The 27,729-nt window shown below is 39.4% G+C and overlaps 1 protein-coding gene across 6 annotated transcripts in view; it reads left to right on the top strand.

The window, feature by feature from the left end:
* PARD3B (par-3 family cell polarity regulator beta) overlaps nt 1-27,729 on the top strand; it is a 985,497-nt gene that overhangs the window by 140,107 nt on the left and 817,661 nt on the right. For 5 of the 6 annotated variants that reach the window (XM_036928150.2, XM_057503667.1, XM_036928149.2 and 2 more), the window contains one exon: nt 26,363-26,464. The exons of the other annotated variant lie outside the window; for it this stretch is intronic. In XM_036928150.2, coding sequence (XP_036784045.2) covers nt 26,363-26,464 — 102 coding nt within the window. The remainder of the gene's footprint in view (nt 1-26,362; nt 26,465-27,729) is intronic. 6 annotated transcript variants of the gene reach the window in all.

Below are 27,729 nucleotides of genomic sequence, written 5' to 3'. Positions count from 1 at the left end.
TGAAATTTTTTGTCCTTTTTTTTTTTTTTTTTTCCTCTTTGGAATGTAACTCAATAGTTCCTCCTAATAATAGCAATTGTGTGATGTTTTACAGTTCCTTAAAAAAAAAGTGCTACCAAAATCCAGCCTGATCTTCACTCTATTGAACTTGAAAATATTCATGCATGAATTTATAGAACATGCAGCATTGCTTCGTAAGATATGTCAAAAGTGAAGCCATTAATTCTCAATTGTCATAAAACCTTAGGAGCAGTCCAGTGTGAGTTTAAACCCTAATTTCCTTCCTTCCCAGAGCCTGGATACTTCCTTGTGCCTGAGTGGTTTTATGCTAATGATTTACCCAGGGAGCACTGCCAGCTCCAGGAAACTGAAATTATATCAATAAACTTTTAATACTCTGTTAAATTAATCTATTGGTCTATCTTTCATTCCGAATGGATTGTTTCACTCTAAATCAGAGGTTGCATTATCAGATTTACATTTATACTAAACACAATTATATATCATGAGGAAGCAGAGAAATACTAATTCTCCTACTCTATCCAAGCACCGATACTAAGCAAATAATTACCTTACTTGCCACATATTAGTAACTCGTTATCTCAGTTTACCATTATGAGTAGGTGGCATGAGCTTACTGCAAGATGAAACCTCAGCACCCTTTTCCCCAGCCCGGTGCTGAGCTCTGCATTGAGAGATCATCCTTCTACTGCATTTTGGGGAAAGCATTACCCCTGTCCCTGCTTACAGTGTCAGTATTTTAAAGTAATTGCTGAACTTAACATCCTTTCTGTGAAATATAAGTTAAGGTTAAACACACTTCAGGAAGCTAAACTTGAATCTATTTTTCTACTAGGTCTATTGATTTTACCAGATGAAAGAAATTATTTCAGTAATTAGTTTTGTTTTTAAACACAAACATGAGGTTGAAGGCAGATGGGTAGGTTGTGAAATACTGAAAATGTGGGGTTGGACCTGGGGTTACAAACATGAGGTGTGATTCCTCCACGTAACAGCTTTTGGGTCTTTTGCAAGATAGGCTACCTCTTTGAGCCTTTTTGTGCTCATCTTTATGAAAGCATGAACAATATTTACATGTACAGGCAGTACTGAAGATTAATCTCATTCTTTATAAAGTAGCTACCATAATGTGCCACAGTAAAAAGCAACTGTTTTAAAAATTATAATAATAATTTTTTAATTTGTTACTTACATGTTTACCAGATCTGGCTTTAGCTGTCATACACAGTTGGGTTATTTTAGAATGAAATGGCACCCTTAGGAAATTTGTTTTTTGACATGTGTGCATTAGCTAAAGTAAAGAAATACATTTTTAACTGTACAAGTAATGGACAGCAGATGAGAAGTCTTTTTTCAACACTGAAACATAAACTCTTGTTCTAAGAATACAGCCTTTAATTTGTTGAGATTTTTATTTAATTCATAATCTGAGGTTAATATTGTTTTGATATATTCTAATGTTATTACTCTCTAATAACTTCCTAGCTGATTGGTTACTCATACAAATGGATAGGTTTTATTCTGAGAGTCTCCCTTTTAAGTTGAGATAAAATTGGTATGTTAGTTTCTGTTGTACAACGTGATGTGGTGTTTGTATATATTGTGACATGATTGCCACAAATAAGTGTAGTTAACATTTGTCACCTTAGTTACATTTTTTTTTTTCTTGTGATGAGAACTTTTAAGATCTAGTCTTTGGAAACTTTCAAACATGCAATCCAGTATTATTACCTGTAGTTACCATGCTGTGCATTCATCCTTGTAGCTCATTCTTTCTTCAGATCTCAGAAGTAGATGACAAGGCAGAGAATGTCTGGGTGATAAAACTGAATATGGACTCAAGCATCAATTGTTGATTTTCATATGCTAGACTTTCTTCAGTAATGGAGAAGTATCTGTATAGTTTTCATCTGGGAGTATCTGTTGTGTTTGCTCATACCAAATCAGCTGTAGAAGCTGCGGACTGCAAATATGTAAAGCAAATAAAATTCTTGCCTACTGGGGCATAACTAAATGCTTGCCACTCTCCCTGTAAATTAGTCATTAAAGGCAAACTTTTGATGATTGGTCTGATGTATTGAAGAATGCTGATTATCCTGTTTGATGTGTTGGTGAATAGTAACACATTGTATAAAATCACTTATTATGAAAGGGTATTTCTACTTATACAGATTTAAAAATTGATACTGTTTTTTTAGGAATTTTCCTTTTAAGCATGTATTGGCTCTGGTGAAATCCATTCTTAAGAACTTAAGGCAAATAGCTTCTGAGAATTTGATCTCATTAGCAGGGCTTATTGCTTTGGCTGTATTTCCCGATAATAGTTTTCTGTTAGATATGTGCATGTCAAGAAGCAGAAGTAGTGAGAATTTGTCTCCTGTGCTCACTAAGTGCATACATGCAGGATGAGGTAGAATGAGACATTCTGAGGCCAAATCAGTGTCTTCTAGCACTCTCTTTTTCTTTTACCCCATCATGTTTATTGGGTATTAAGTTTAAAAGCCTTACATTTAATCAGAACTTTGGCATATATAAATATTTGATGTATTTTCTGGATTCAGTTTTAGCAAACAAATTGCTGCTTTGTAGAGACAATATTTATACCGATTTAGAAATGTTAAGAATTTGGGGGGAGTGTTTTCTCAGAATTGTGCAGTGTATTAATTGTGTTTATGTCTGTGATATTCTTGATATTTTTTACTTGGTCCTTTAATCCAGGCCTTTAAAATTCTTTAAAAAGTACAAAATGTTCCCATGTTAGGACTTTAAAAAATGATTTAAAAGTATATTTAAATTTGTGGAAGGTGTTGGTAATAGCCTCGAAGAATAAGCTGTGGCTATTGACCCTATAAAAGCTGGAGCCCAAGGCTTCTTTCAAAAGGGCTACAAGGACTCTTGCGGAGGCACAAGGATGTTCTTCCTGGTGTGGCTCTCGATGCTCTGTGGTTCAGGGCTGTGTTCCCACACCCAGGGGCAGATTTCCTTATGTTGAAGGGTGTGGGGGAGAAATTCACATTCTTCAACCAGTGGATGAGAAATCCTAGCCATTCCAGTTACCCATGCATGTGATTCCTTCTACTTTACTCAGGTCCTCGAATGCCAACTCCCTAGACCAAGACTTTGGAAAACTGTGTTATTACCTTGGCTCTGCCATATATGAATTTTGTGACCACAGGGGAAGTATGTTCAACCAAATCTGGGCCTCAGTTTCCTCATCCACAAAATGAAGTAACTTGATTAAAGTCCCTTGTTGATGAAATAGTCTGTGACCTCTAGCTGGTAACATTCACATATGTTGAAAGGAGGTAGAACTTCCTGGGATAAAGGAGGTGTAGCTTTGATATTGATTGGCGTATTTCTTATCAAGTCTTCTAGGACATGAGTGGTATTGTGGGAACATCTTGGGCAATATATGAGAGGTTGTAAACTCCTGAAGAGTTCTGTGACTGTGACTTGGCCCATGCACATTCCTAAAGCTGTTTGGTAACTATTTACTAAATGATGATTGATAGTTTCCTGTTGCCTACTGGTACAGTTTTCCATTCTTGAACTTACTCTTGTCCTAACCATTCTTCTGATGTCTAAATGTGATTTTATCCATATGGCAATCACCAGGAATTGACTTTGCTGCTTGTTGAACACCTACTGGATTTATAATGCTGGGCTGGGCTCTTGAGTGGGGAAGGAAATTGGAAATATGTTATGATGATGAAGACATTGCCCATATACTTAAGAATGAAACATACAAGCAACTGACTGTAGAGGCCAAGTGAAACAGATATAAGCATGAATAGGGTAATGTGGGGTTATGGTAGAAGAGGAAATTAATTCTGATTGGAGAATTGGGGAAAGATTCATATGTGAATTCAGGACTATCTGTGTTGGGCCTAGGAGGTGATAGCTATGATTAAGATAGGGAGAGAAAGAAAGATCATTTTAGGTGAGGAAGAAGTGCTTTTGAGATTGAAACATAGTAGGACTCCAAGCACATGAGTATCGGAAGGGCTTGAAGTATTTGAAGAAAAGAGAGTAGGTGTGGATAAATCTTTAGGAGACTATTGCTGTAGTGTAGTCATGGGACAGTGCTTAACTGTATTAGAGAAGTTATTGTGGAAGTAGAGAAAAGTGGAAAGATTTGAAATAGATTTAGAAGATAGATTTGACAGAATTTGTGGATGAATTTCACACAGAGGTGAGGGAGCTGAGTATAGATGAATCCTAGATTTTTGGCTCACAAAACTTGCAGAAGTACTGCCACTCACTGAGGAAAGAAATACCTAGCATGTGAAGTGTCATGCACTCAATTTTGGAGGTATACGTTTAATGCATCTATGTTGAGATGTTAGGTTGGAGCTCAGTAATAAGGCTTCGTAGATGTATTTGGGGGCCATCTACTTAAAAATTTTTTTTTATTAAGACCACTTTTAGAGCAGTTTAAGATTCACAGCAAAGTTGAGGGGAAGGTACAGAAATTTCCCCTACACATCTTGCTCCTGCATAATCACAGCCTCCCCTATTATCAACTCCCCCAAGGGGAGTTGATACATTTGTTACAATCAATGAACCTACATTGACACATCATAATCATCCATAGTCCATGGTTTATGTTATGGCTCATTCTTGGTGTTGCACATTCTGTATGTTTGGGCGAAAGTATAGTGGTGTGTATCCATAACTATGGTATCATACAGAATATTTTCACTTCCCTATAAATCCTCTGTGTTCTGCCTATTCATTCCTCTGTTACCCCAAACCCTGATTACCACTAATCTTTTTCCTGTCTCCACAGTTTTGCCTTTTCCCAATGTTATATATTTGGAATTATATGGTATGTAGTTCTTTCCAGGTTGACTTCTTTAACTAAGTAATATACATTCAAGGTTCCTCTATGGGTTTTCAAGGTGTGATAGGTCTTTTAAGAACTAAGTAATATTCCTTTGTCTGGATGTACACAGTTTTTATTCATTCACTTACTGAAAGACATCTTGGTGGCTCCCAAGTCTGGCAATCATGAATAGAGCTGCTGTAAACATCCATATGCAGGTTTTCATGTGGACATAAGTTTTCAACTATTTCTGATGAATACCAAGAAGCATGATTGCCGAATTATACAGAAAGAGTATGTATAGTTACACACCAAACTGTCTGTACCCTTTTTGCATTTCCGCCAGCAGTGAGAGTGAGTTCCTGTTGCTCCTCATCCTTGTTAGCATTTGCTGTTGTCAGCAAATGGATTTTGTCCTGGATTTGGCCATTCTAATAATAAATGCATAGTATCTCATTTTTGTTACAATTTTAATTTCATACATGATGTGGAACATCTTTTCATATACTTATTGGCCATCTGTATATCTTCCTTTGTGAGGTATCTGTTAGTCTTTGGCACATTTTTACATCAGGTTTTTATTATCTTATATTGTTGAGTTTTAAGAGTGTTTTTTATATTTTGGATAATTCCTTTATCAGACAACTAGCTATTCTCTAGTTATCTTCTAGGAGTTTTATATTTGGCATTTTACATTTAGGACTGTGATCTGTTTTGAATTAATACTTGTGAATGCTATAAGGTCTGTGTCTTGATTAATTTTTTTGCATATGGATGTCTAGTTGTTCCAACACCAGTGTTTGAGAGACTGTCTTTGCATCATTGAAATGCCTTTGCTCCTTTGTCAAAGATTATTTGACTCTATTTATATAGGTTTGGTTCTGGGCTCTCTATTCTATACCATTGATCAATTTGTTTATTCTTCTGCTACTATCACACTGTCTTGATTAGCATAGCTTTATAGTGAGTCTACAAAATCAGGTATTTGAAGTCAGGAATTGTTAGTACTAAAAGTTTGTTTTCCTTCAGTGTTGTGTTGGTAGTTCTTTTGCCCTTCTATATAATCTTTAGAATCAGTTTGTTGATAGCCACAAAATAACTTACTGGAGTTTTGTTGATATTTCCTTGAAGCTATAGATCAAGTTGGGAAGAATTAACATCTTTACAATATTGAGTTGTATTATTCATGAACAAGGAATATCTATGTAGTGCCTTTTTATTTCATTTATCAGAAACATGTAGTTTTCCTTAACTAGATCTTGTGCATATTTTGTTTAATTTATATGTAAGAATTTCATTTTTTTGGGTGCTAATGTAAATAGGGCAGTGTTGTTAATTTCAAATTTCACTTGTCCATTGCTGGCATATATGGTGGTGATTGACTTTTTGCATATTAACCATGTATTCTACAATTGCTATAACCCCTTATTAGCTTCAATATTTTTCTCTATTTGAAGATATGAGAGAATTGACAATCATGTCATCTGCAGACAAAGTCAGTTTTGTTTCTTCCTTCCCAATCTATTTACCATTTATTACCTTTTCTGGATATATTGAATTAGCCAAAACTTCCAGTACGATGTTGAGAAGGGACATCCTTACTTTGTACTTGATCTTGGTGGGAAAGCTTCAATTTTCTCATCATTAAGTGTGATGGTAGCTGTAGATTTTTTTTGTAAATATTCTTTATTAATTTGAGGAAGTTCCCCTCTAATCCTAATTTACTGAGTTTTTATTTTGAATGAGTGTTGAATTTTGTCATATTTGTTTCTCTATTTATTGATTTGAACATGTGATTTTTTTGTTTTTAGCCTATATGTGTGATAGATTACCTTAATTGATTATTGAATATTACACCAGCCTTGCATACCTAGGGTAAATCTTGGTAGTTGTGTATGTAATTCTTTTTATACATTGTTGGATTTAATTTGCTATTATTTTGTTGTGGATTTTTACATGCACATGAGAGAGATTTGTCTGTAATTTTCTTTTAATGCTTTATTTTTTACTATTAGGGTAATGCTGCTCACATAGAATGAAAGAGGAAGTGTTCCCTCTGCTTCTACCCATTGACATCATACAAAATTTGTGTGTTCCTTAACTATTTGGTATAATTCACCAGTGAACCCATAAGTGCCTGGTGCCTTCTGTTCTGCAAGATTATTAATTACTGATTCAACTTACTTAATAGATATATGTCTATTGAGATTATCTATTTCTTCTTGTGTGAGTTTTAGCAGACTGTGTCTTTCAAGGAATTGGTCCATTTCATCTAGGTTATCAAATCTGTGAGCATAGAGTAATTCATAGTGTTTCGTTATTATCCTTTTAATGTTCATAAAAGCTGTAGTGATGTCTCCTTTTTTATTTCTCATTAGTAATTTGAGTTTTCCCATTTTTGTTAGCATGGCTAGAGACTTTTCAACTTTACTGATCTTTTTAAATAACCAATTTGGTTTCGTCGACTTGTTCCTTTGTTGATTTCTTGTCAATTTAATTGGTTTCTTTGGATTTGATTTGCTGTTTTTATTCTAGCTTCCTAAAGTAGAAACTTAGGTCACTGATTTTAGATCTTTATTCTTTTCCATTCAATGCTATAAATATCCCTCTAATTATTCAGATATTTTATATTTTTCCTGACTTTACTACCTCTGTATATTTGATTCACGAATGTGTATGTCTTAGTCCTTACCCCTCTTACGAGCACCGTTACTGTATTTTAATCTGCCTGATAGGTATCTTAACCTGGATCATCCAGAGGCATCTCAAATTCAACACATGTAGAAACTAGATTTGCTTTTACCACTTTCCTTATCTTTAACCCATGTTTCCATCTTTGTTACTGGCATATAATGGACTTCCTTATAGCCTTGAACATTAGTGTTGTTTTTGTTTGTTTTGTATGTGCCAACCCCTACTTTCCATGGGGAGTCACAAATATTGAAAAGGCATTGTTTTTGTAGTATAATCTTTATAGTCCCAGCATGCCTTATATTGTGCTTTTTATGTGTTGGATTCTGCCTTCTAGCATGTATTAGACTTGTATGGATTTCAAAGACTAATGAGAAAAAAAAGTATGCTTAATTAGGTAGTAATAAAGAGTCAAAACTTTGGTTATTCTTCTATAGTAAAAAGAAACCACAGGCTGATATGATAATAAACCCTCCTGTCTTTTGTGGAAGGATGTGTAAATAAATAAAGACTCTTCACATTTATGAAGTGTTATTCACTATGGAGGCAATCTAATTATTTCCCCAATCTGAAAGGACCGAACAAGCAGAATATTACCAGTTGGAAATATTTTCCCACTGGTAAGCATGGCTCTGAAAGTCAAATGGTTGGGCTGATGTAATCACCTGGTAACACCTGCTTGGCCTTATTTAGCTAGCATCTGTTCTGATTAGTTAGTGCCTCTGTGCTTTAAGTTAAGTTTTTTGCTTTGAATTATTACTGACTCAATTACTTTAAATTTCATTTCAAGCCTAAATTTTCTATCACTGTTTTATATCTCTTTTGTCTCTTAGACTATTTAAGAACAAATATTCTTGGGTAAAATTCCCTGGAATGTTAGGCCAAATGTTGAATGCGATCCAACATTTCATAAAGGCAATAGTAAAAATTTTGGAAGATACATCTTTTAGTTGCTTTCTCAGCCTAATTTATAACCTTCTTCCTTTTAAATACAGCTCTGAGACAGATCTTCTAACATACTGATATTTTTTATTTGTAGTTACTTTGGAGTAATTATTAGATTCTTTATCACAAAAAGGGAAAATATACTGTATTTGACCCCTGTAATAGGCAAAAAAAGACCTCCCAAACTGCCTAGTCCTTCCTAGTCCTCTGATCCTGTGTGTGTATTATGTTGAACGGCAAATGAGAATTAAGGTAGCATATGGAATTAAGATTGCCAGTCAGTTAATTGCACGATAGGAAGATAATCCTGCATTATCCTTGTGGACCTAGTGTAATAGCAAGAGTCCTTACATGTGGAAGAGGGAAGCAGAAGAGGAGATCAGACTGGGCTGGCCATTACTAGCTTTTAAATTAGAAGGAGAACGTGAGCCAAAGAATCTGGGAAGACTCTAGAAGCTAGAAAGGCCAAGGGAAGGATTCTCCCTAGAGTCTCCAGATAGTAGTAATTCACCTCTGCTGACACCTTGATTTTAAGGCCAGGCTTTGTGGTCATTTGTTATAGAAGCAATAGGATATTAATAATACCCTTTTTTATTGCTTTTTGGCTAAATTAAGGGCCTCACATATTGTAAATACCAGGCATTTATAATTAGCCTATTTTTACTTTGCTATCCAAAGCAACCATGCCCATTCTCATGAAGGGAGGAATATTTCTTGCCTATACAAAATTGATCACAATTTATTTTTCTACTGAATGTGATTTTATCAGCCTGCGTGTTTGTGACCATATATACATATATACTGTGTCTATACATATATATTACGCATGTAATATGTACATATACTCTAGAAAATATTATAAAAATATATTTTGGGGTCAACTCTTATAGCTTACATATCAGAACAACATAACATAATATTTGGCAAAGGGTAGGCTATAAAAAGGAGAATTATATTTGTATGTATTAGGCCTGTAAGGAATGACAAATAGTCATTTCCTATTTGCTTTGTCAGGGAAGGCTGTTTCCTTGGTTGCCAAAAATATCAATCCTGTCTATTGGCTTTCAACTTTGGAATCAAATTTCAGCCTAAGTTTGGTTATCATTATAGAGGAGAATGTAAATGTTTTCCACTTTGATAATGTACAAGTAAAGGTAGAGCTGACAGAAATGGAAAGTGAGGGCAGAAGGAGAGAAGAGCAGGAGTAAGAACTGATGGCATCTTTTGCTCTGAGGAATGGAGATGCTGTTTATAGATGATAGAATTAAACAGAGTTATTCATTGAAGATAAAAGTAACCATTAAAGGAAATAAATATATTTGAATAACTATATTAGGAGCAAGAAGGGTGGGAAAATTGGGGGACTGTAAATACGCTTAATTGCCATTGATGATATCAGAATGTCCAAAGATGATTTCTGAAGTGAGTAAGTTGAGACCATTAGAAATGCTTATTATTTAGAGAAAAGGAGTTAATATTCAGATAGACTTAAAACAAATATCTAAAAGAGTTGCCTCTGGAGAACAATTGGGCCACCCTTCTGTACCATTTACAATTTAAAAATCAAAGTAATTCATACATATGGTTTAAAGCAGAAGTTGGCAAAAGTCTGGATAGTAAATATTTTAGCCTTTGCAAGCCATATGATCTCGGTCATAGCTACTCAACTTTGCTGTTATGCAAAGGTAGCCATACACAATCCTTTACATGAGTGAATGGGGCTGTGTTCCACGAAACATTATAAAAATAGATGATGGCAGGATTTGGCGTGTGGGCCACAGTTTGCCATTTTCTAGTTGAAAAAGCTAAATAGTGCTAAAAAGGCCATAACAAAAAACATTGGTCTATTGAGACCCTCTTGCCCATACTGCTTCCACAAAGCAGCTGCTCTGTACCCATTAGCTGTCCTTTTCTGGTATTTATCTCGATAATTCTAAATAATTTATGAATGTAGGGATAGCAGTGCACTTTTATTTCTAATATGGATTTACTGCTATCTCTTGATTCATTAATTTTCAACATTATCTGTTTATATCCTGTTAGGGTAAGCTGAAATTTATCTTTTTTTTATAGCTTCTTTACCTTTTCTCTTCACTGGTCATCCAAAGTTGTTGTTGGAATTTTTGGTGAAATCTATTTTCAGTGTTTTCACTACTATGATTATATAGATATTGTTCACTCTTGAGCCCATAATAATAACCATTTATTTTCTGTCCAGTGCAAATTTTTAATTTTCCTGGAGTTAATATGTTTTATTTGCTTCTTATTTTTAATCTTATGTTTTCTTCTCTCTCCTTAAGTGGTATAAAATGACTCTTAGTGCCATTTTCCAGAGTTGAAACTGTCATAACGTGTTGGTTTTTGCATTTTTCCCTGATAAACATCAGTCTTATTGCTCTTCAGCGGGCTGATCCAATCAGGGATGGTTGTTCCCTGAGCTCTCGCATGGCTAGCATACTAATTGTTGTCACTGTTTTGGGGTGTTGGGTCCTCTGTTTCCTGGGTCCCTCATTTTGATGACACACACTCTCCTAATTGCTTACAAGCAGTAGCTGGAGAGGAAGGTTAGTTGTCAGGCTGGCTGCCGGTTTTCTGAGGCTCGGTGGGGTAGCATAGCATTAATTCTGCAGCCTGTAGCCTTTTATCTTCAGACCTTCTCTGTGCCTGATGTCTTAAAATGTGAACCCTAGTAAGGTTCAGTTTCTCCAGAGATTGTGTCTCTTGTTCCTGGACAGGAGACTTGGTGGTGGGCAACTTGGATTTCATCGTCCCTTAAATATATTTTCAAACAATTTTTATTCACCATTTTCAGCCCCATCTTCTTCTAATTATCATGGACTCTGCTGTCTCCACGCTGTGTCCTAATAGGATTGGTTTGTGTTTTATGCTGACAGTCTCCATCCAGAGGCACTTGGATTTGGCCTTTCTCCCTGAGAAGTCTTTACATCTTGATCCGTCCATTCCTTTTTCTTAAAAATATTGTTATTTGCATTGCAAGCATCTACTGGTTTTATGAAGGTGGAGTTTATGTTTGTTTTTAGATTTCCTTGTTTGGGGATGATTTCTAGGGAAGAAAGAGTGGGTGGTATTAATGACTAGAACGATGGGTATGTGTCAAGCTTTTTTCAATTAAAATATTTTTATATCTTTTAAAGTTAAAATAAGGATCGAGTTTTTCTTGTACAAAGTAAAGATCAGATAAGTCATCTCAGCTTTTGTATTAATATGTATAAGTAAATATATATATGTAAGTGTTATAAATGTGTGTAACTCATATTGTGATATAACTCGAAGAAAAGTTTTCTTCAACATTTTGGCAATTTTTCTAAAGTTTTTGTCTTCTTTTGTTATAAGGTGAACTTTGTGTCCTTCGTGGTGTGGTGGTGGTGGTTTGCCTGCTATACAACTGGCATCTCTGCTTGAGGCTTGTTCTTCCGCTGTGCTTCTAACTAAACAGCCTAATGGTGTACTGAAACCATGCTTTAGACACAACTACAGTTTTCAGCCTTGTTATCTACATACTCATTGCTCTCATGATGTGGGTAAGTTGTTGAGAGTAAAGGAAGTCAGATTAAAAGCTTATAAAAGTTGTAGCTAATTGTTTTTCATATTTGGTGTACATTTTCCTATGAGTAATACATAAGTGGAAGTTTTCCCTGTCTGTGGAGGCTTACTTTTCCAATGTCAGCAAACTGTGTCAGCTAATTATATGTCTTAGCTAAGGTGCTAGGTGTCGGGCCGATGACCAGTGTCCCCAGGACTTCTCACACTCTGTGTGGGGGAAGACCAGATCGTTCTGTTTGTCTACCTGTAGAAAATGGATACTTTTATAAAGTACAAAATCATGTGCTTGGATATTGCAGCAATAAGAAATTACTATAAAAAATTGTACATGCTCGCTCCCAATTTCTGTACTTGTTGCAGATGAAAAGCAGGTCATGGATTGTGTTGGTCTACAGCGCACGTGCTGAACGTGTAAGCAGAGGGAAAAGCTGGGGAAGGCTGTTTCTTCTTGGTCCAAATTTTAACATGAAAAGCTGGTCGTGCATTCTCATCCTTCTCTTTCTAGACCTTTTGCTCGCTTCCTGGTGACTTTCTTCTTTCTCATGCCCAGGAGGTCTGTCACTTCTAAACTGTCCTCAGCATTTAGTTTTGGAGAATTATGTATGGCAGTGGTGATAATGGGCCCCGTTTATGGTACATCTGTTGTAAGGAGAACGCTATGCCAGGTGCTGGGATTTCAGTATTATGTATGTTTGAAAAGGCTCTGCCTTTGTAGAATTGAAGAGTTATGGTGTCAAGAAAAAAATACACGTGTTTGCCTATGTAGATGCATGTATGTGAATATGTAATGAATTTCTCACAACTGAGTTGAGGGTCAAGGGCATTGTTCCCAGTCTGTTTGAGTTGTGGAGTTTGGATTTCAACTTAGTCTTCCTGACTTTAAGACTCACCCTTTTCCCACTGAACAGTTTCATTCTGAGGGGTTGAGCTGATCCCCATCCTTATGTCGTCCATGCCCAGTTACACCTGGATTACCTCAGCAGCTTGGAAGGGAACATAAGATGCAAATAATGTATAGGTCCCTCTTCTACCTTTCTGGAAATGCTTTCATTTAAAAGGAAAGGTGCTTTTAAGCATGTTTAATGATGATGTGAAACCAGCGGAATGTTAGTTAATGTTGTGGAGTGAACATTTTACTTGGTATGGGCACTATATTGTGCTGGAGAGGCTGGGCAGGCAGCTGCCACCATTTCGTATTTTTCCAACTTCTGCCTGAGAAGTGACTGACTTTTCCCACTGCTATCCTCACACACAAGGGACTCCTTGAAGAGTCTCTTTTCTGAGCTTTGCCTTCTTTTACAAATGGCCGCTAATGGACTTGCACAAGGGCACAGCCATTTTTTAGGAGACTGCCTTCCATTCTCCAGACTGCTACTGTCTTGCCTCCCCAAATCTATGTTCAAGTGTTACTGTCTCATTGGGACCTCACCTGACCCTTTATTTAAAAAGAGAAGATCTTCATCCTCTCATTGTCTTCTCCCTACTCTTATTTTCTCTGCCAAATCACTTAACACTTTCTAACATACCATTTAACTTACATTTTTATTATGTTTGTTAATTTCTGTCTGCCTTCTCTCTTCACGGAAATGTAAGCTTTACTTTTCCAGCAAAGGGGCTTTTCCCTTTTTTGTCCATAGATGTCGCAAGAAGCGAACACATACGTGTGACATAAATGACCATCAGTAATGTGCATTCCAGAATGTTCCTACTTCTCTTGTGCTGCCCTTGGCTTTATCAAAGATATGATTAAACCCTTTGTTTTGGTGTAAGTAAATGGCTTTCTGTGTTATAACATGAGGTCTTTCTGTTTTTCTTTGTTCTTCCTTCCTGTTTTCTGCTTGTCTTTATTCATATGACAGATTAACAATGGATGCCACTGGTTTTAGCTGTGGATATGGACTGAAGAAGATAAGTGAGGTTTCTGTACCATGGTGTCTGTTTTCTAATTAGGGGAGACTAAGCAAAAACATTGGTAGATAATTGAATAGAGTTGTGATGATGTTTGATACTGGCAATAAGGGCAGAGAATCAACTTTCGATTCACAGGCAGGGTGGTCTAAGCAGGAGGTGTTGAGCTTAGCGTTTTAGCTTTTTCCTTTCCTGTGCTTTCTGTGTTCCTTTCAGCTACATCTGGGTTCCATCTATAGCATTCTACAGGAATGACTGTGTGCTTAGAGAAACCAAGCTAACAGTAGTGGGTGGTAGTTGTCCCAAATCTTTTGAAAATCAGAGACAGATAATCCTTCACCGTTACTGCTATACTGAAAAGTTTTATAAACAGTGAGCAGGAATAAAGTTGATGAGGTCTTTATGTTTATCTTAGAGTTAACTTATTTTTATAAACTCTGCTACCAATACCTCTTAGGTGAATAAGCTTGTATTTTCTGTGTCTTAATTTCTTCAATGATGGAGCATAAACTGTGTTTGAATAAAGACCTAGAGGCCATGCGGTTACCTGTAGAATGTTACCTTTTTTATTCATTCATATACAAAAAGGTACACACAGTGGTTGACAGTATGTGTCAAAGGTATTCTTTGTAGTTACTGTGCAAAGGTGCCAGCATCATAGAAACAAGAAAGTTTGGATATAATTGGCTGCTTTAAGTAAAGCTTGAGGTGTATGAATTTGCATTCTCAAATTCTTATTGAAATTCATGTTAGCACAACACTTTCAGGGTTTTACAATGAGTAAATTATTTCAAAATTATAGCTTCTCTTTCTCTTTAGAGACATGACTGCTTCCATTCTTTGGCTGCAGGGTTTCAATTCCTTTGGACTACACAGGCTATTAATACCTTGGCAATCCAGGCCTTTAGACTATAAGATTTCATTGAAAACAGTGAATGGAAAACAGGATTTTGAAAAACTCATCTCTTTTCTTAAAAATTATTTTGAAAACATTGTATTTCAGTGTTATTACATTAGTAATGGTTTAATATTTTAGAAGTCTTTCATAGTGGAAATCTTTAGAAATAGTATCAAATATATGTGTAGTTTTTATTAATTTCAGACCTTAATATTTGATTTTCCTGATCTTTGGTTTTTCGATGATAGTGTATTTAATCCTGCATATTTATATGCAACTTATACTTTTATGTTTTTAACTCACTCTTCAATCCGTAGGAAAAGGGAATTCCCATATTGTGAAGAATTAGTGTGCTGTGATGATGTAAGCAGTAGATTTTGAACATAATTAAAATTTGTCCTTTATTTGAAAAACAGCTGTATCTAAAAATTTCTGAACCTTTTTTCCTCAAATAAATTTAGGTTAATCCCAGGATAAAAAAATGAATCCTTGAGTCTTTTATGTAAAGAAAACTGCTGATTATGGTTGCTTCACAAAGCTGAATGAAAAATGACATGGGGTGATTAACATACTTAGTTGATCTATGAACTAGCAGGTGTAAAACCGCATATATGAGTGTGTATGCCTGATGCTCAAATATTTTTCCTACATGAAAAGGAGAATAAGTTATATTCTCCTTTATATTTATATCTCCTTTATTATATATATATAATATAATAAGTTATATTCTCCTTTAAATATTATAAAAACTTTCATTATGAGATGAAATGTAAAACTTTTCTTCGATTTGTTGGTGTGCTTATATTGCACTACTTTAGCCAAGGATTATGTATCAAAAGCCAACAATTCCTTGAGCCACAGTTGCTTCATCATTAATGAACCTGGAATCTTTATGGCCTTGAGTCAAAGCACCACGTGGAAGTGAAAACATAGAGGACACAAGAGGCAGTAATGGAAGGTCCCAAACTATTTGCATAAGTGTGTCCAGTGTTTCCAAAGTTTGCAGGACAATTCCTTGAGCAATTACCTCCTCAAGAACACTTTCTCTCCCTTTCTCTCTTTCTGTCTTCTTCTGGTACCACTGCAGTGTGAATATTGTTCCATTTGGATTGGTCACACAGTTCTCTAAATATTCTATCATTCTTAGAGATTCTTTTGTCTCTCCATGCCTCAGCTTCTTGGTATTCCTGTTCTCCAATTTCTATTCCACTTATCGTCTCCTTGACAGTATCTAATCTGCTTTTAATACCCTCCATTGTGCTCTTCAACTATTGGATCTCCGACTGGAATTCATTCCTGAGTTCTTGAATATCTTTCAGTACCTCCATGAGCATGTTAATGATTTTTATTTTGAACTCTCTTTCAGGAAGATTCATAAGGTCAATGTCCTTTAAGTCTTTCTCAGGAGTTGCATTCATAATTTTACTGAACCAGGTTCCTTTGGCATTTCATATTTGCATATGGTGCCCTCTAGTGTCCAGAAGGTCTACTCTCTCGAGCTGCTCAGCCCTGAAGCAATGTCGAGGATTGCAGGGGAGTGGTACTGGTGCCTGGGTAAGGAAAGAGCTGTTTCCTGCTTCCGGCCACTATGCCTGTCCCCACTGCCTGAAACAGTAGGCGGTATACGCAGGTATAAGCCTCTATGCTTTGCATTTGTAGTTGCTGTAGACACATCTTCCCTCTGGCTGGCCTAACACCAGGGTAGGGTTTGCCGGTTTGCAAACCAGGTGGGTCTGGCCGGGAGAAACGCGCAGTAGGCTGCATATCATGGAGGGCATCCTTGGAGCTGTGTAGGCAGCTAGGGAGCTGGAGCACCTGAAGATCGCGAAAGCTCCCAACCTGCTGGGCTGAGAGCACCCAGACAATTTTGTCTACCCATCCTTTCTCCTGAGCAGTAATCTTTGTGTAATCCTTGCCCCTTTAGCAGCCCTCTTGCTAAGGGCTTCCTTGTTAGGCCGTCTCTCAGACAGCCTGCCTTTCTTTTGTCCCAGAGCAGCTGGATGTGGATCCCTGCTTTCCCCACGTGGCTGGAATCTCAGTCCCTTCAAGAAGTCTGCCTGTCTTAGCTTTCTGATCCCCTAATCACGAGAGTATCAGGAAAGCACCATGAAATGTAGGTTTGTGCTCCCAGAGCAGATCTCCAGAGTTAGGTGTTCAGCAGTCCCAGGCCTCCACTCCCTCCCTGCTCCGTTTCTCTTCCTCCCGATGGTGAGTTGGGGTGGGGGGAGGACTTGGGTCCCGCTGGGCCATGGCTCTGGTACGTTACCCTGTTCCATGAGGTCTGCTCTTCTCTCCAGGTGTGTACAGTCTGGCGCCGCCCTCTTTCCTGTTGCTCTCTCAGTATTATGTATCCATGATATTTTTGTATGATATGCGGTTTTTGGAGGAAGCCTCTCTCTCACCTCTCAGGCCACCATCCCTAATGTCCTCCACTTCCGCTTTTCTAGGGCCACAAAGAGTCTGTGTACTCATAGGAGGATGTCTTCCTGCCAGTGTTTTTGGTCTCTTGTTGATCCTCCTCTGCCTCTACCCCCTTCTCCACCTCCTCCTCCATATAACCGCCTCCTCGAAAAACGCCTCCACGTCCAACTCCTCCTCCAACTCCGACTCCGATGTCTCCGACTCCAAATCCGACTCCGAATCCGACTCCCAATCCTCCTCCAACTCCTCCTCCGATGTCTCCGACTCCGAATCCGACTCCGAATCCGACTCCCAAGCCTCCTCCAACTCCTCCTCCGAGGACTCCGACTCAGAATCCGAATCCGACTCCTCCTCTGAATCCTCATCCGACTCCCACTCCTCCGACTCCAACTCGTCCTCCACATGCCGCTGCACCTCCTCCACATACGGCGGCTCCTCCTCCTCCTCCTCCTCGTCCCGTTCTTCCTCATTCTGCCTCTTCAGACAAGAATAGACAGGATGGAAAACCTGGGAGCTGACGCCGCTGTCCGGCCCACCAGCCCCTCAGGCGTCTCGGCCCTGGAGCCCTCCTCCCGGGCAGGGGGCTCCCCCACACTACCAACCTGCTCCGTCCCCTGCAGGGCTCTGTGCTCCAGCCTGGACTCGAGGACAGGTGGGCGTCCCTGTGCACACAAGGGGCTGGATGTTTTTGGGGCCCCTTGTGGCAAAGCAGATTGTTCTCCTCTGGCCCGCTTCGACGCGGGCTCCAGGACTTCCACCTCGTCCTCTTCTTTCTCGTTCTTCCTCTTCAGACAAGAAAAGACAGGACGGAAAAACTGTGAGCTGAAGCCGCTGTCCGGCCCACCAGCCCCTCAGGCGTTTTGGCCCTGGTGCCCTCCTCCTGGGCGGGGGGCTCCCCCATACTACCAACCTTCTCCGTCCCCTGTAGGGCTCTGCTGTCCAGGCTGGACTCACTGTGAGGTGGGCCTTTCTCTGCGCACAAGGGGCTGGATGTTTTTGGGGCCCCTTGTGGCAAAGCAGATTGTTCTCCTCTGGCCCGCTTCGACGCGGGCTCCAGGACTTCCTCCCCATCCCATGAGTCAGCCACACCTCTTTTCTTCTGGTCAGGCCTGTAGTGAAGGTTGTCGACGCGTGACGTTCCCAGGTGTGGTGGAAAGGAGTCTTGGGTGGAGAGGGAGGAAGCTTCCCTTTCCTCCAACACCTGGGGTTGAGTCACGTCAAGAGGCCCAATCCTAGCACTATCCGGACACAACTGAGGGATTCCTGGGAAAGGAAATTTCAGACATGAGAAAAGTAGAATAAGTTTGTGAAGTCTGTAGGAGTTGAGATGGTCACTTGACTATTCCTGTGTGGGCACATGGCCTGGAAGTACATACCTATGTGAAATCACAGAATGCCATGAGACCTACATTTTATCTGAGGTATGTGTGTGGTGTCATTATGTGGGATTGAGGGTGTGGAGGTCTGTGTATGTTCTGGGACATACCCGGTGAGAGTTTCTGACATTGGTAAGGGGGTGGTGAATGCCGGTGTACATGTGTGTATGGTGCGATGTAATTGAATTCCCACATTATTATCAGCACAGCCCACTACCTCACTCAGTTCCAGTGTTCACATGGGGAACTGTCCTATCCATGAAAGCACACCCCCAATTTGTCCCTCTGCAGAGGCTTCAGTCTTAGTTCGTCTTCCCTGAAGCCCTTTCCTGTTTTTGAAGGGAAAGTGAAATAAGTAGGGGTTGGGCTGAGCAGCTCAGCTATTCATCCTGCCCAACCTTTGTGATCAGAGGCCGAGGACTCTTCTCCTGGTGTCTCACTGAGGCCTGGGACCACCACACATGCTTCAGGCTGAGGAGAATCCTCTGGGGTGTTCTCGAATTCTGAGAAATGAATACAAAAAAACAGATGTGGCATTTTCTGGAATCTATATCCATTCAAAAAAGACATATCCGTGGACAATTTGTAGGCAATGAAACCCCTCCCTCCCATGAAATTAAGCATTTGAAACTTCACTTGCTCCAAAATATAAGGAAACAGCCATTATGAAAATTGTGTGTAGTAGATGTCAGTGATATTGGGTATCTTGTATGTGATATTTCTAAAGATGTATACACAATATATCAAAACTGGTGACTTAAATTAGTTATTAGCTCCTTTTTCCTTATGGGAAATTATAGAATTAGAGGACATGGGTGCACAAGATTTAAAAGAATTCTGCATGTTTACCTTCCTGCATGTCTACTCTGCTCCCTCTGGTTCAAGTTAGGACCACCAAGGATCAAGTCACTATATCCACTCTCCTCTCTCCTCTCTCCTCTCTCCTCACTCACTCAGTCAGTCACTGGCCTGGCCGGTGCTTAAGTACACCAGTAGGGCCATTATGATGTAAGTGAGACAGGGTTCCGTAGCATTCTGACCCGTGCATCATAGCAGACTACTTGCTATGGGGGGGGGGGGGACGGGACACTTTTACCCAACACAAACCCTGCCATCCACTTGAATTTTTATCTTGCACTTCATATCAAACTTGAGAACCAATGATATGGATTAAACAAATACAATTTATGTATCTAGGGGAACCACATTACTGTATCTCCTCAAGCGTGAAGATGAGACATCAGCTGAGAGAAACAGGCTTAGACCCCTGACTGCCTCATAGAACATGGTGAAGTGTCCTATCTTAGCAGTACCATATAATTCATGTACACATGTAAGGCTCCCCAGAGCCTTCAGGGAAAGAGGGAGCCCCTGAAGAATGGAATGTTCAGAATATCACCTTTTAGAGTAGCCCCAGACAGAAAGTAACCCAAATGCTTGTAAAAGTATAATCAATAAAGTCCCTATTTATGTGCCAAGAATGAAGGAACTACAGTCACATATAACACAGATGATTACAAACACAAGTACAGAGAGTGAAAAGAAGTAGACGCGATGCATGTATTGTGCACTCGTATTCACATAACATTAAAACACAGGGACAACTAATGCAGCGCTTTTGTATGGTCGGGACTGAAACAGAGTAGAGAACTTGGGTGCATGTGGAAGATGACAAGGAAGTGAATGATGAGGATCGCGGGTGCAGATGGGTCTGTGTAGGGTTGAACTTGAGAACATCGGCGATGAAAAGATACCGTTGTGCTGGGGTCTCGGTCAAGGTATGTGTATACTCAGGTCAGGACCCGAGGATCCCACTACGTTGGGCGTGTTTTAGGCTATTGGTGCGGTCACACCTTCCTGGTAATATAACCTGTCCTTGCCCAGCTCATACTGACATGTTCCTCCATGTTTCTGTTCCACCATTTCCTCAAATAACCCTCTGCCCTCCACTTGTCTCCTTGGGCTCGCGCCAATCCTAAGTATTTTCCGTTGGAATTTACTACTTCCGCTGTGGATTGTATTAATGAAGATGGAGAAGCATTTTGAGTTTCTTTCTGTACTGGGCAGCCTTGTGCTGACTGATGAGCAGAATCACTGAGCTCATCTGTGGGCCCTGCCTGGATCCCCACTGTCCTTTGCATCCCATTCAATAGTCCCTTCTTACGAGTGCCAGCAAGCTTGTCCTCACAAGGGACGCAGGAGAGGCACTCTGAAGCAGCAGCAGCAGCTTCCGTTGTTGTTTTCTGGCCTTGGGTTAGGGCCACTGTCCTGTGTCCATGCTGTAGAGCTGCTTTTGTGGAAAAATTAAATTAAAATGATAGATGTGGTCTGTGCTTGGTGTTTGTGTATTTATCCATCCATTAATAAAGCAATAAGAGTCTGCTATGTAATGTCTTCAGTGATTCCAGGTAGCCTCCATTTACGTGGGTAACATAATAGGGTTTTCCTTTGAAAAGTTTAAATGTGTGGCAGTATTGGTTGTGCCACTATAGATCAGGAGTGACTGGATTTTCACAAAGTGTGTCTTGGTAAATGGAACAGAGATTCCTAGCTAGCTGTAACGAGGGAGGTAAAACAAGCTACCTGTGTGCAAGGGTGTACATTATTTATGGGTTTGTGTGTAGACAGCTGAGTCTGAGAATGATTACCTGAGGGGGAAGGTGGGAGTGTGTATCTGGGTAACGCTCGTAGAGAATGGGAAGGACGCATCTGGAATGAAGGCATGTGTATATGAGAGAAAAAAGTGAAAGGAAGGAATAATGGGGCTGTATCTGGTATGAAGGAGTATAGGGTGTGTATGTGTGTGAGTATGTGTGTGTGTGTGTGAGTGAGTTTATGCTGATCTGAGGGAAGAGGTTGTACTTGAATTCCCACACTGTTAGCAGCACAGCCCACTATCTCACAGCTGTCCGCGTGTTCATATGGGGAACTGTCCTATCCTTGAAAGCACACCCCAGTTTGTCCCTCTGCAGAGGCTTCAGTCTTAGTTCCTCTGCCCTGAAGCCCTTTCCTGTTTTTTGAAGGGAAAGTGAAATACGTAGGGATTGGTCTGAGCAGCTCAGCTCTTCATCCTGCCCAGCCTCTGTGATCTGATCTCCCTTACCATCCTCAGCAGTGGCATGAAGCTGTCCTGGTGTCTCCCTGTGGCCTGGGACCACCACGCGTGCCTTGGGCTGAGGAGAATCCTCTGGGGTGTTCTCGAATTCTGAGGAATGAATACAAAAAAACAGATGTGGCATTTTCTGATATCTGTATCCATTCACAAAAGACATGTTGAGAGGACAATCATGTTAGGCATTGAAACCCCCCCCATGAAATTAAGCATTTGAAACTTCACTTGCTCCAAAACATAAGGAAACAACAATGATGAAAATTGTGTGTAGTAGATGTCTCTGATATTGGGTATCTTGTATGTGGTATTTCTAAAGATGTATACAGAATATCAGAACTTGTGACTAAAATTAGTTATTAGCTCCTTTTTCCTCATGAGAAATTATATAATTGGAGGACATGTGGGTACAAGATTTAAGAGAATTCTTCATATTTACCTTCCTGCATGTCTACTCTGCTGCCGCAGGTTTAAGTTAGGACTGCCAAGATCAAGTTACTATATCCACTCTCTCCTCTCTCCTCTCTCCTCTCTCCTCACTCACTCTCTCAGTCACTGGCCTGGCCGGTGCTTAAGTACACCAGTAGGGCCATTATGATGTAAGTGGGACAGGGTTCCATAGCATTCTGACCCGTGCATTGGAGCAGACCACTGATGGGGGGGACTCTTTTACCCAACACAAACTCTACCATCCACTTGAATTTTTATCTTGCCCTTCATATCAAAACTTGAGAACCAATGATATGGATTAAACAAAAGATGATTTATGTATCTAGGGGAACCACATTACTATTATCTCCCCAAGGGTGAGGATAAGGCATCAGCTGAGAGAAGGAGGCTTGGACCCTGCTTGCCCCATAGAGCATGGTAACGGTCGTATCTTAGCAGTACCATATAAATTATGTACACATGTAAGGTTATATGGGATGTGCATGTGTATAGTGGGATTGCGAACACCTTGGTTTCCATACAGCTCCAACATTTATTGAATTTTCCCTGCTCTAGGGAATAGGCTCATGTGTTTTAACAACCCATTGTCCCTTTTGAAACTCTCTTCCCTGTCGCTTCCCCAAAGCCTTCAGGGAAAGTGGAAACCCCTGGGTTTACATCCAGGGCCCTCATCATGAATCCTGTGCTTGTCAAGCATGAAGGCTTCATTCTCTGGCTTCTGTTCTAGACCCCAGTCTCCTGGAAACCAATGGGCTCTGCTCAGGGTTTGAACTCTAGTTAGCTCCATTCTGCTCCCAACTTCCCACTGACTGGCTCCTCCCCGAGGGGCAATATGTATTTCCTTCATACTTAGCAGTTGCTGTAGAGCCAGGCCATGATCCAGCCAGCTTCAGCCTTCTTTACTTCCAGTAGGTCCTCCCTCACGGTGTTCCCCCACGTGGGCTCGGCCTCTTGCGGCCACTAAACGGTAGAAATCTCTTAAGTCACTTTCCCAATTGAAACCCTTAGTCAGCTCTGAATACAGTTCTAATTGTCATGCTTAGGTAAATGGAAATTAATTCTGGAGCTCTTCCTCCAGATTTCATTGCAAGTCTTAGAGCTGAGATCCCAGACAGAGCATGGAGGTTTAAAAACATGAAGTGGTTGGTTCTCACCCCATTCCATTCATATATTCCAAAGGGATAGTATTGTCTTCACAGATTTCTGCCTTTTTATTTTTTTCATTAAGCTTTGGAATCTCAGTTTTAACGTCTAGTCCAGTTTCAGAAAGTCCCTCAAGAAGATCTTTCTTTTCCAGACTATTTTTGGGTTTACCTAAGCTGTAGGTTATAAAAAAAAACTCCTTGAATAAACTTTTCAAATAGCTTGGGCAATTTAGCTTTGCATTGCAATTTATCTTCCAGGAAAATTGATGGAATATGAATTTTTTTTTTTTTTAGCAGAAATAAATGCATTTTTTTATTTGTTAAATATACTTATTCTTTTAAATTAAGATTAAATTCACTTTAAATGTTTTCCAAAAATGATCAAAAAACCTTCATTTACTTAATTTTCTAAAGGTTAAAAGACCCAATTACAGAGAACACTCTTATTCACCACTTATTTAACAAATATTAACATTTTTTTCTTTATTTTCTTTTCATGCAATAGAATATGACAGATGAAACCCAAGTCTCCTCGGTACCTTCTTCGATAGTTCTTATACTTAGTCCTATTCTCCTCCTTTCCGAGAGGCAAACATTATGATGAATATTAACTTTTCATGTTTTTAATTTTCTAATACACGTACATTTGTAAAGTGTTGCTTTCTCTTTTATGCACAAGTGCTTTATTATACTGTAACTTGCATTTGTCATTCAACATTCTGAGATCTGTCCATGTAGATATAACTGATCTGATTTTGTACAGTGTTCTATTGTTTGAATATGTCACAATACTTAATCTATTATTTTATTCAGTGACGATTTGTTTTCAGTTCTGTGAACTGGCTGTTCACATCCTTTTACCTGTATTTTTATTGGGTCTCTGTCCTTTCAGTTCTGTAACTTCTTTATATAATTTGTATGTCAATTAACTGTTGACACTTTAGGTTACAAATACTTCTTCCTACTATGTGTCTTATCTTTTATTTATGCTTGTATTTTAAATTTTAATGCAAATGCATCAGTCTTAGTCATTTGCTTTTTTAAGCAGTTTTTTCCTACATTCAGGTCACAAAGATATTGTTTTCTTTCAAAAGGTGAAGTTTTGCTTTTCATGTTTAGACTTTTAATTTCTAGAGTGCAACATTTTTATGGTATACAGTAATGACCTACCATAACGTGTTTTTCCCAACTGAAAAGGCAGTAGTCCCAACACTGCTTCTGAAGGTCTCTGTACTAATTTCCTAGGGCTACTGTAACAAGGTACTACAAATTGGGTGGTGAAATAATAAAAACTTATTCTCTCATAGGGTGGCTGGAAGTCTGAAGTCAAGGTGTCAGCGGGGCCATGCTCTCTCTGAAGCCTCTAGGCAAGAATGCGTTCCATGCCTTTCCTTAGCTTCTGGTGGTGGCTGCTGATCCTTGATGTTTCTCAGCTGCAAGCAGCGTAACTCCAATCTCTGCCTCCGCCGTCACATGGCATTTTCCCTTTGTGCGTCTGGGTGTCTGTGTCTCTTCTCTTCTTATAAGGATAACAGTCATATTGGATTAAGAGCCTACCATACTCCAGTATGATCTCATCTTAACGAATTACTACAACTCTACTTTTAAATAAGGTCAAAATCTGCAGTTCCAGAAAGGACATGGATTTTGGGCAATTTGTTTCTGGGCCCTTTGTTTCCACTGCTCTGTATATCTGTCCTTACACAAAAGAGCACTGTAGCTGTATTAATTCTGTAGATCTATAGTAAGCTTTATTATCTGCCAGGGCAATTACCCGTTCTTTGTTCTTTTTACAGAATCACATTTTTTACCTTTATTTTTCCAAATGAACTTCAGAACCTGTTTATCTAAATTCACAAAAATCTTACTGCCATTTTGATGACACTGCAGTCAATTTATATATTAGCTTGGGAGAAAAGTATCATATTTACTAAATTTAGCCTTCCCACCTCTGGGCACAGGATATCTCCTGTTTACTTAAAATTTCTCTACAAAGGTGTAGCATACCTTTTGCATATATAATCCTGGGAATTATGGTTTGAGGTTAACGGTATTTTTAAATGGATGATCTCGTTTGTTCAGTAATCAGCAAAAACGCTCAACATTAAAGTTTATAAAACATAAAACATAAAAATAATGGCCACTCCCTCTAACCCTGGACTTCAACAAAACACTAATCAAATAATGTGTACTCTTCCAACATGTCTTCCTTATACCCAACACAAACTTTAACATGTTAGAAGCTGAATTCTGACATTTAAGCCCCTGCCAAACATTATTTCAACCACTAAGAATCGGAAATCTTTGAAAACATTGTTCTGCATTTGTAACTATGATGTAAAAGTAGTTGAACTGTACGCCCATCACCAGCCCCAGGCCAATTTGTCCTTCCCCTGGTCCTCCCCCGCCACGCCCAGGCGCCCCCGGGCCAGGCCCGGCCAGCATCTCGTTCGGCGTGGTGCACGCTCGGCTTTGCGCGGGGGTTTCGGCCACAGATGAGCCCCCGGGGCTGCGGCCACCGACTCCGTCCAGGCCCAGACCCTACACCGGAGCCCAAGGAGACCCCCAGATTCCACCCCGCCCGTCCGCAGACGCCGGCCCCGAGGACCCCAGGCTCGCCAAGCCGGACCCCGAAGACCCTCCCTAAGGACCGCATCTGGGCGTCGGCGCCGGGGGAGCCCCTCTTACCCGAGCCGGGGTGGCCATTGCCCTTTGCTGTCCCACCGGGCCCCACCCGGCAGACACCTGGAGGCCCGGCCGCCCCGCTCCCGCGCAGTGCACGCTTGGAATATGAATTTGATTTATTGATTTTTATTAAACAGGATTTTTTTTTGGCACTACTGCCAAATATCTATCCAAATGAAAAGATAACATTTGATTTTGGTATTTAAAATTTCATTATTACTAGTATGTATTTTTAATGAGCTAATTTATTTCTTTTAAAATTAAAGTGTATTTTACCTATTTAAAAAGTTTGAGTCATGAAAATTGTTGGTGGTTTTACCCCAGGATCCTGGCTATTGGGTGAAGATTCATCACTTAGAATACACAGATGGAGGAATCTTGGATCCAGATGATCTCTTGGCAGATGTCGTTGAAGACAAAGATAAGGTAGATGACTCTAGAAATGTTCTTTGTTTTCCTCTGTAGAGCTGCATGTTTTTCAGAGATTGAGATCTTTAACAAACTCATATGCCAATTATTATTAAAAGATACCATCTGTTCCTGTTTCACCTGGACAGCCCATAAATCAAAGCTCTTCATCAGATGTTTGGAAAAACTTTGTCATGGTTTGAGAATCTGTTCGTGGTTGCCTAATTAGCAGACACTTCATTCCCAAGAGTTCCTGATGCATCTCAGTCAATTAGTGTCAGGCTCTGTGCTGTTGGAGTGCTCACTGTTCTTACTGGCTCTGGAGTTTATTCTCAGCCTTTGCTAAATATTCAATTTAATGCCTGAGATTTAAACATGTTTCAAAGTAAAGAATAACATTGGGAGAAAAGTCCTATGTACAACTAAGGTGAAGATTTTTCTTCAAGTAGCTGCCAAGCAACTATTTTTGTGGTAGTCTTTGTTTTCATTGCTAAAGTAAAAAACACTAAATATTCCAGAAAGTTTGAACATTTTTTGTCATCTACTTGGGAATAATCCCATTGCAAATACCCTGTTTTAATGGGAGTTTTTGTCTAATGTTAAACTGGAAAAGGTATAAAAGTAAACTCTTCAGTTGCAGTACACTGGATTATTGCTGTTGAGACACATTTTTTATTACTGCCTCTGTGCTGGGCATCTCTTATCAATCGTTATTATGTGCTCCAGCATTACCTGCAGCTCTTCCTGAGAGATCATTGCTTCAAAGTTTCTTCTACAATGAATCCGTAGTGCTGTTTGTACTAGGCTAATTTATGTCTGTTAACATGTTTCTCTGTATTATTTTGCAGTCTCAGGTAGGGGTGTGTGTGTATGTGTGTGTGTGTGTGAGTGAGTGTGTGTTAGCCAACTGGACTGGGATATAAATAAATGGTTTATTGAATGGAGGTAGATTTCACATTTTTCCTTTCCCTAAGATCTTTTTGGGTTGTTCAGATGTATATGAGTCTTTGCAGACATTCTATCCGTTTATTTTCCCTATTTTCTGTTGGGACTCAGGCCTGGTTTGCTTTGTGTTATAATTAGCCATTTCATAAGGATTTTATTTCCCTAAATACATTGTAAGCTCCTGGGAAATTTTTATTTCTTTTTTGTTGCTTGTATTAATAATTTTAGTTCAGTATCTTACCCAAACTTGATTCTCAAATGATACTGAACCAATGAGTTAAAAAGAAAGCTTTACTTCCTACAGTTGATTCCTGCTGTACATGGTTTCCGTGCCTACC

The sequence above is a fragment of the Manis pentadactyla genome, chromosome 6 (genome assembly GCF_030020395.1).
Source record: "Manis pentadactyla isolate mManPen7 chromosome 6, mManPen7.hap1, whole genome shotgun sequence".
Lineage (NCBI taxonomy): Eukaryota > Metazoa > Chordata > Mammalia > Pholidota > Manidae > Manis > Manis pentadactyla.
This window is presented reverse-complemented; position numbering and strand designations above follow the sequence as displayed.